At 34.5% G+C, this 10,665-nt stretch overlaps 1 protein-coding gene across 1 annotated transcript in view; it reads right to left on the reverse strand.

The window, feature by feature from the left end:
- LOC111088034 (prolyl endopeptidase FAP-like) overlaps nucleotides 1–10,665 on the reverse strand; it is a gene marked incomplete at its 5' end in the record, with an annotated part of 46,674 nt that overhangs the window by 12,687 nt on the left and 23,322 nt on the right. Inside the window, 4 exons of the mRNA XM_022396835.1 lie at nucleotides 1,171–1,328; nucleotides 4,652–4,846; nucleotides 8,848–8,923; nucleotides 9,908–10,006. Of these exons, the coding sequence (XP_022252543.1) occupies nucleotides 1,171–1,328; nucleotides 4,652–4,846; nucleotides 8,848–8,923; nucleotides 9,908–10,006 (528 nt within the window). The remainder of the gene's footprint in view (nucleotides 1–1,170; nucleotides 1,329–4,651; nucleotides 4,847–8,847; nucleotides 8,924–9,907; nucleotides 10,007–10,665) is intronic.

Genomic DNA, 10,665 nt, shown 5'->3' on the forward strand with positions numbered 1-10,665 from the left:
GTTAACAAGTTTAGGCCTAAAACCAAACCAAACTCACACGATAGCTCCAACTAAGTATATGCTCCACTTCCTGCGCTTATGAAAAAAATATAATATTTAGCGAATACTTTGTTTCTTCATAATTTTTTCGTACTTGTAACGCTAAACAATTCTTAGTTATTATTAACAATGACTAAATTTGTTATTACATGATTTTGAATCAGTTCATAATCATTACATAATTTTAAACAAAGTTTTTTGGAAAAATTGAGGTAAACATAATTTTAGGACATCGAAATTATCTTATTAAAACAAGCTTTTGATAAAAAACGAAATCGGAGAATTCAGTGTAAAGATTCCGATAAATGAAAAAAATCGCTAATCCTGGCAATATCAAGAGAAAACTTGAACGTTACTGCAAGCACTAGAAAATTAAAAAATATATTAATGGAAAATGTATATGAACTATCTGCATTCATTTGAAGGTTGATGAATTATTATAATTATACAATAACGAAGAGAACAAAAAAAAAAAACTATTAGCAGCACATAGATAAGTTGATTATAGTATTCGATTAGAGAGCACTCATTCAATCAAATCGAGTGAAAACGTTTATATAAAAATATTAGTAATGGAAAAGAAGTGAAAAGAAAAATCGATCAGGATAAGTCTTGAAACAACCAACGCGATGGTTGGCGGGAAGAGCGTATATAAGAACAAACATTATTCAACACTTACTACAACAAAAGTATATAAGTTTGATAAGATATTTCGATAAACGTTAAGTCATGCTTGATCTCGTCAAACATGTAAAGGTAACTGGCTTGGGATCGAGAAGGGGTTAAAACTTTTTTACAACCAAGAATTATTCAGCATATACGTGTCACAAGAACAGCATGTGAGTTTGGTTATGTAACTCGACTTTAAGTCGTGCGTGATCTCATCCAGGTTCAATACACGTAATTGTCTAAGAAAGGAGAAATAGCTAGACCTTCTCAAAAATCAATAGATAGAATTTTTATTTGTATAACTTAGTGTTGGGTTGTGTTAAGATGATAAGAGAAGCCATTTTAAAATCTCGAAATGATAACAAGTAAGAAAGAGCTGAAAAAGTGGCTAGAAGAGAAAATACACTTTAAAAATAAAAGTCATTTTAATTACATTAAATAAACACTGTTACAAAATGTTACCATAATATCGCCAGCTGGTTATAGGGGCAACTGATATTCCACATTCGAAAACATCAGTGTCTGTGGCTAAAGCCATCGCTGCTGCATAGCCTCCGTACGACCAGCCCCAGATGGCGATCTTTTCAGGATCGATAAATGGTAAGTCATTCTTTAGGTATCTGGATGAAAAGAAAATCATTTAACAACAACCCAATTCTACTTAATGTTATTTAAGAATTATCAAAATGCTATCATGAATTAATTAAGTGGAAATATAATAATTTAATATTATGATAGTTTAGAAAATATTACATTTCATTTGTTTGTTGTATTTTGCGGAAAGTTACTCGACGGTTACTTGTCCCTAATTTTTAAGTTATATATTAGAGGGAAGGCAGTAAACATCACCCACTGCCAACTCTTGAACTACTCTTTAGTAACAAAAAGAGGGATTAACTATAATATTATAATGTTCACATGGTTGAAGGCGAAAACATGATGCAAGCAGAATGATTTAGCTTTCATCATATGTTCATTTCATCCGGACTTATAGATTCAACTCATTATGACATATATGAAATTTTTATGGTGTGAATGCCTTTCTCAAGATGGCGAAGCACAATTATAATTAAGTTACTTGTCATTACATATTAGTATTAAGCCTATCATATTTCTTAACACTGTATTCTATATGTAATCCCTTAGGGATTTGCACACCATGAGAACTGTTGATGTAGCAAATGCTCCGATCACTATTGTCCTTGTTGTGTCCCAGCCGGTCTGATGATCTCTGGATTGAGCGAAACACGTCGTCGGCAATAGATACGGCGAATATAGAGTGGTTGAAATAATATTATTATACATTCTTCTAATTTTTGAAAATCCCTAAGGAACTAAATAAAGAATGCAGTGTTGAAAATATAATAGGCCTGATACTAATGTTTTATGACAAGTATAATTAACTATAATAATGTTTTGCTAACTTAAAATAGGCGTTCACACCATAAAAATTGTTGAAGTAGGAAATGGCTTATATAAATAGTATTCCGACCAGTACTGTGCTGGTTGAGTCCCAGGCGGCCTGATGATCTCTGGGTTGAGCGAAACGCGTCGTCAGCAATGGGTATGACAAATATAGTGTTTTTGGAATAATATTGTGTTATACGTAATTTTTGTCCAGTGATATTGGTATTATAAGTAAAGGTATTACAAAAATTACACTGAATTTGTTTCTGAATAGTATTTTACAACTATATTCATGACCAGCTAAAGATGTCTGTTCTTTTTTTTAACAAAGCCAGGGCAACGTGCGTATTTCATTTATTAAAAAAACCTGAGAATGAATTTTAATACAAAGATTGTTCAAGATCAGTTGTGTTGTTTAAGACCAGTGGGACATGATCCTCGTCAACTTGTTTTGTTTTGCAGTATTTGCCTTATATTTCCTGAAAAGCGTTTAGGTAAAAGAAAGAAAACCAGCAGAGAGAATTTTATGGAAAGTTTTAGTATTTAAATTTCTAAACATGCTGATGTAAAGAAATGTGTCTGGAAGGGATTGCTGAAAATACGATAAACATAAGGTCATTATTCTCAGTACAACTTTGTTCGACCTCACGCCATCTAGCCTTGTTACTCTTAAAAAAATATTAACCAAAGATATAGTACTCAAATAATTCATCCTAAAACATATCACAATGTGATTATCAACGAAGCTAATTACTCACTAATTTATCGACTAAAATAATTAACGGATCCAATAACTTTGTAACCAGGGTGCTGTATACTGGTTGGAATCACAATGGAGCCAAATAATCTTGTAATCAGGGTACTGTATTCTGGTTGGAATCACTATGGAACCCAATAATCTTGTAATCAGGGTGCTGTATACCGGTTGGAATCACTATGGAACCCAATAATCTTGTAATCAGGGTACTGTATACTGGTTGGAATCACTATGGAACCCAATAATCTTGTAATCAGGGTACTGTATACTGGTTGGAATCACTATGGAACCCAATAATCTTGTAATCAGGGTACTGTATTCTGGTTGGAATCACTATGGAACCCAATAATCTTGTAATCAGGGTACTGTATACTGGTTGGAATCACTATGGAACCCAATAATCTTGTAATCAGGGTACTGTATTCTGGTTTGAATAACCTTGTAACTCAGTAACTCTTGAGGATTGTATTTTGACTGAAACTGCCTTTCAGTGGCTCAGCGGCAAGTCTCGTGACTTATGACGCTAAAAAGCGGGTTTCGATACCCGTTGTGGACACAGCACACATAGTGCATTGTGTAGCTTTGTACTTAACAAACAAACAAACTGACTGAATTGAGTGTTAAATACATCCTAACTTCTAAAAAAAGCAGATCCAAGATGTATTGTTACTGAAACCCAGTTCCTATCAACGTATATTATATGATTAATCTAACATTATTGAAACCTAGTATCTACCAACGTATGTTATATTATTAGTGGAACACTCCTGTAACTTAGTCCCTACTAAGGTATATTATTAGAGGAACGTTATTGAAACATTGTATCTACCAACGTATGTTATATTATTAGTGGAACACTCCTGTAACTCAGTCCCTATTAAGGTATATTATTAGTGGAACACTCCTGTAACTTAGTCCCTACTAAGGTATATTATTAGTGGAACACTCCTGTAACTTAGTCCCTACTAAGGTATATTATTAGTGGAACACTCCTGTAACTTAGTCCCTACTAAGGTATATTATTAGTGGAACACTCCTGTAACTTAGTCCCTGCTAAGGTATATTATTAGTGGAACACTCCTGTAACTTAGTCTCCGCTAATGCATATTTACTACTGAAAAGACGTATCTGTTTCAAGTCCTTGACTTTATGGTTGTTGGATATTTACCCAAACTAAATGTCCACTATAGAAAAAACATCATTATTCTTATCAGAATCCAGCCTAACACTAACATTAAACACATACTATTTTGAGAACAACTGTATGGGAGTTGGTTCGGACTTCTATTATTACGGTGTTTTCAGCCCCATCTGTGGTTAAAACTCGTTTGTTGAGTGTGTATGTTTTTCAGAACATTACAACAAATGCTGTAGTTTTCGTAGTTATCAACTATATATCGTATGATAGATGTAGTTTCTCCACTGCTATAATCAGTCTTCACCGACAGGAAGGTACTTCTTACGAGTTTTCTCAGCCGTGTGGTAACTATGGACTGGTCTTGGTTGATTCTTGTTCTTGTCGGACTTAGCCCGAAAACCTGAAATATATTATACGACCAAAACTGGAATATTACACAACTTATTTACTTGGATAACGTGGTCTGTTCAAAATTGGAGAAATACTGACATCCAGCATCCACAGGCCTGAAACAACTACATATTCTGACTATAACTGGATTGAGCAACAGGTGGCAGTAAATTCGATTCCATAACTTGATTGGAAACTGTGCTTGAATATACTGTTGGTCCCTGTCATTACGAAAACTATTACACACAAACCTGGAGACAGCTATCTGATCTTCTATCTCAACGCTTCCCAGCTTCTTATATATTTTATGGAGTATTTCGTCGCCACGGTTGCCACTGCCTCTTCCATCAATCGTGGCGTAAATAAAGTTCTTCTTACTGGCCAGGTAAGTTCCCCAGTGGATTTCGAACCGTTCAGTTACTAGTTGATGTCCTGGCCTTCCGTCACTGTAATAATAGAAAATAAAACCCTACTTGTAATTAGTATTAAATCTACATCCACATACGAGCAACAGCAAAAGGCACTAAGTTTTATTTATTTAATGGGTTTATATTAAAGTATAGAATATAACACTTACGGAAAACGTTGATATGAGCGATTTTACAATAGGCATACATTTCTCCACTTTAAATGTCGTAAGTTATAGTTTTCCATGATTCAAAGTGTACTGTTTTCTAATTAAATTTACCGAGTTTCCATGATTAGTAATTGTATAAAATGCTCTCAAATATTCGCTTTAATACTTCGTTACGGTATCAGAGATAGTTTTATTTGCGGTCATATATTCTAAAAATAACACAGGGATATCAAGTAATGTAATTCCTTCGTTTATCTTCTCTCAAACTACAATAAACGAATGATGTAAACTTGAAGATAAATACCGTTTCAATTAGGCATGAGAAACGTACGAATGAATGGTGTAGCATTAAAAATCGATACGAAAACAAGTAAAGGCTAATGTAAATCAAACTTGTTCCAACAACAAATTGTGTATATATAAAAAGCCCCAAAATCTGTGTGTTTGTCTGTCCGTTATCTAACTATTCCTAGGTTGCTGGGCCAACCTCAACCACACTTTGTGGGATAAAAGTTTGGAACAAGATGCATGTTATTGGGGGTTCACAATCCCCTCCACCCCATTATTGCTATTATTGAGCATTTATTATCTTTGATGCAAGTTAACGTTAACTACATTCATAGATGGCGCCACGTTCTTGCATAAAACAAAAAACAAATTAACTTTCTACAGCACAACATACAGTGTGAGGGTGGCCACACAAACGTTTCCTATATATCAGAAAATGCACATACACTCTCTATGGAGGAATGCAATAAAAAATGGCCGCCACTATTGCAATAATACATAAACTCAGCTGGTGTTTCTACTTGAACAGCTACCATGAGTCTGATATGAAGAGCCGTTTCTTGAGTTCCCCCCCTTTCCTACTTTGACACGTGACCTTTCAACTTCGGCTCGTAAGAGATTTCTGCGGCCAATGATCGTAAATTAATGAATCATGTGAAATATTGTGGAAGGACATTAAGAGCTGGGTGTTGAAAGTCGGTAACAGAAAGCACACCTACTGCACCTAATTTGGCTGCTACCTCTTCCTACAAAGTCATCCTGACCATCGCACAGTGTATACCATGTTTTAAGTATATACATAGTGAGTTATTACTGCTCATACAAAACTTTTATTGAGGTAATGATTAATACTGTAATAATATGTTTTGTTATAAATAACATGTGTGAAAGTTAGGATTTTTGGGTTATTTATCATAGAATCCCCCCACATTTTGTTAAGTTCATAACCTCGACAAAGAACGGGTACCTCAGATTCTGGTTTATAGTCTTCAGTTTACACACATTTGAAAACGATACATTTGATAAAGTTATAGCTAGTTTCGTGAAATTAATTCATTTAAAGCAAAATTCCATGCTTTTGATGCACGAGTTCAGTGATTGGTGATTATAATATCTGGACAAAATAAAACCTCGTGAAAGGCGATTACAGGTTGATTGTACATCATTTATAAATAATTTAGTTTGTTTGTAGTTAAGCACAAAGTTACACAATGGGCTATCTGTTCTCTGCCCACCACGGATATCGAAACCCGGTTTCTAGCAGTGTAAGTAGGCAGACATACTGCTGTGCCACTGGGGGGAGGGGGAGCGTTTATAGATAAAGCACGAAACGTTTAAAAAAATTCAACAATGATCCATAACAACTGCTAGACTAAATAGCATTCAATTAGGATGATGGTTCACAGGGCTGTAACCAGGATTTCGATTCGGGGAATACGCCTAGAAACAAACAAACAAAAAAAAAAACACGCTGCCATTCAGAGCACTCCGTTTGTCCTTGCTCTCTTCCCCCTCTTTTATCTTTTTATTCCTTTTTTTTTTGCCGGGGCGGAAGATATTTCCGGGGGTTATCCCAAAACTCTCTCTGTCTACAGGTATCAAGATTCATGTCTGACGTCACTCTATGTTTATCGTCTTGACCTCTCACCACAAAACCAAACTATTATAATTAATAGAAATTTGCAAGTTAAGTCAGAGATACTAGCTTTATGATAGTAAACAGTAAGTGAGTGATGATCATCCTACTCACAACTGGCGCGTTAACTCCATCCCTATCCAAAGTAATTCTTGCTCTAGGCATACAGTTTGAATTTTTCAGAACTAATCCTTTATTAAATGTTGATTATGTTTTCTGTAAAACGTTGTAAGATTGGCAAGACAGGACATTGGTTTTTAAATGAAATATCTGAAAAACAAAACCAGGACACCCATACTCTCTTGAAAATCAAACATTATCTTGAAAATCAACCAATACAAACAAACTTATACTAGTATTTAAAGTGCACTGCGAACAGGTGGTCAAACTACTTAGATAACTGGCCCGGCATGGCCAGGTGGTTAGGGCGCTCGACTCGCAATTTGTGGGTCGCGGGTTCGAATCCCCGTCCCACCAAACTTGCTGGCCAGTTCAGCCGTGGTGGCGTTATAATGTGACGGTCAATCCCACTATTCGTTGGTAAAAGAGTAGCCCAAGAGTTGGCGGTGGGTGGTGATGACTAGCTGCCTATTCCCTCTAGTCTATCAGTTTAAATTCAAATCAAACAAACATTTAATGTTAACTTTTATTCATACACTAAGTTTTTATTTATGCGTATAGACGTTCCAAATTTAAACTGATAGGCTAGAGGGAACAGGCAGATAGTCATTACAACCCACCGCTAACTCTTGTGCTACTCTTATCTGACCGATTAGTGGCATTTGACCATCATTCATATAGCGCACCCATGATTCTGAGGCACGGAGCATGTTTTTCGCAGCAACGGGGCGTGAATCGTGAATCCATTGATTCACAGTTCCTATACTCTAACCACTAAGCCACACCCGACCAACACAGCTTCATGTGAAACAATATTATCAGAAATTGGAGTTTTAATATAAGGTGCAGTCTATCTCACAGTGACAGAGACATTTCTAACAAGAATAGATCAGAGCCCTACTATCATTAAAAATACATCCTTTTCCAATATAACTCCCCCATTAAAAATATAACTTCCCTCCATATAAAATAAAACTTCTCTATATTTAAAACAGAAGTCTCCTCTATTTAATACAGAACTCCCCTCCATTTAAAATAGAACGTCTCTACATTAAAAACAGAAGTATTTTTTTATTTAATACATAAGTCTCTCCATTTAAAATAGAATGTCTCCACATTTAAAACAGAAGTATTTTTTATTTAATACATAACTCTCCATTTGAAATAGAATGTCTCCACATTTAAAACAGAAGTCTCCTCTATTTAATACAGAACTCCCCTCCATTGGAAATAGAACTCCCTTTGACGACTGATCAAATCAAATTGTTTGGTTTATTATATATAACTTCTGGAACTTTAATTTTTTATTATAAACATTATAAAATACATTTTATCATCATGTGATCAAAATTGATTTTTATTCGACTGTGCTTTAATAAATCTTGTATTTAAATTTGTTTACCTTGTTGTGAGTGATTAATAAAACATTCTTGATAAAATATAAATAGAGGACGTTGCTATCGTATTTTGTTACTTAGTGAGCAACGTTTTCTTAGCTAATCTCCAATGTGGCACTCATGCACGATTAGTCTAACCTTAAATGTTATAGAGATGAGTAGTAGACTCCTCTGTACATTCGTATATCTTATGAAACGCAGTATAACACATCTATCAGTTACTAAATTTCTTTACAAGTTTTTAATTCCATTGGACTACACCACTTAATTGTAACGGAACTACGGATCAACAGTACTGAACATTTTGTAGAAATCAAATCATTATTGCTTTAAGGTTTTAAAGAGTTTTCTCATAAATTTTATTTTGGAAAGATCACAAAAGATATTATGGTAACGTTCAACAAAACAGAATTTTTTTTTTTTACTTACACGAATACGATCATCGGATAACGAGTGATTTCGTTATCTTGTAAACCAGGTGGTAGGAGAAGACGTACATTTGCCTCTACAAACAAACCATTAATTAGATACAATAAAATATGAAATTTACATTTTACATCTGAAACCTCCTGCAAAGAAAACATGTTTTTAGAAATTTATTTCTTAGACGTAATGAAACAATATGATTAATTTGTGTCTGTTTAAATGGTACCACGCTAAGAACATGTAATAGTTATAGGTGTGCCGAATTATGTGAACAAACTTAAATAAATGGTATATGTAATGGATCTCTCATTTATGTCAGCTAGATAATGTTTGTAATTTAAACTGTTGTGAAATATGTTAGAGAAAACGAACTTTGTGTGAATCCACATGAAACATTTCTTTAAAGCAACGTTTTCAGTAGCCTATGTGGCTATCTCAACTGAATAGGAGAATTGACTCAGGGGGTATTAAGATTAACTGGGGCTCTAGGCCCTTAATGTTAGATGCTCCCCTTCCTTCTTGAATGACTCACCTGGATTTAGGGGGTGTAGCTTAGGGAAACAAATTTCACGCACGCACACACACACACTCACACACACATATATACATAATTTAGAAAAATTATAAAAAAAATATTATCCCTAGAATGCGCCCTTCAAATTGTTGCTTTTAAGCTCAAGCCTTGAAAGCCTACTGGTGTTAATAAGCCCTTGGATTGACTTTCACAGCTATTAGGCTAAAGGTGCAAAAAGTGAACAGGATGATGACCAGAGCCATAGCGCGACTCGAACCTTGTACATTCAGATTACAGACTGTTTGGCCACATCTAGGCCCTTGTAGAATGAAACACCTCAACACACACTAGGCCCTTGTAGAATGAAACACCTCAACACACACACATACATAGAAAACCATCCTGATTCAATTATTCAGGTTTAAAACTATCAAAACGTTTATATCTGATGTATAACGAATCTTGTATCAATTATTCTGTAAATATCTTCAGTATATCAACAAATACAATAACCCTAAAAAAATATCGTTAATTTTAAAATATACTTACTAAATCCTCCTTCAATGGGCACATGGAATGTTCGGACTTGCGGCAGCGCCCTCTTCCGGTATAACTCTTTCAAGGCATCGTTAGAATCCAGAAGAGAAACTAAAAATTTGAAATTCAAAATACCACTCTTACAGAAAATATGCTTAATACAAATGTTGCACAAAATATCTGTGGATGATACGATTCAAACAAAAACACCGGTGTAAAAGTGCTGTTTTCTATTCTACCATCAGTGTAAAAGTAGTTTTATATTCTACTATCAGTGTCAAAGGAGTTTTCTATTCTACCACCAGCGTAAAAGTAGTTTAATATTCTACCACCAGTGTAAAAGTAGTTTTCTATTCTACTACCAGTGTAAAAGTAGTTTTCTATTCTACCACCAGTGCAAAAGTAGTTTTATATTCTACCACCAGTGTAAAAGTAGTTTTATATTCTACTATCAGTGTAAAAGTAGTTTAATATTCTACCATCAGTGTAAAAGTAGTTTTATATTCAGCTATCAGTGTAAAAGTAGTTTAATATTCTACCTCCAGTGTAAAAGTAGTTTAATATTTTACCACCAGTGTAAAAGTAGTTTTCTATTCTACCATTAGTGTAAAAGTAGTTTTCTATTCTACCACCAGTATAAAAGTAGTTTAATATTCTACCACTAGTGTAAAAGTAGTTTTCTATTCTACCACCAGTGTAAAAGTAGTTTGATATTCTACCACCAGTGTAAAAGTAGTTTTATATTCTACTATACAGTGTAAAAGTAGTTT

This window comes from Limulus polyphemus, unplaced genomic scaffold (assembly GCF_000517525.1).
Source record: "Limulus polyphemus unplaced genomic scaffold, Limulus_polyphemus-2.1.2 Scaffold3029, whole genome shotgun sequence".
NCBI lineage: Eukaryota > Metazoa > Arthropoda > Merostomata > Xiphosura > Limulidae > Limulus > Limulus polyphemus.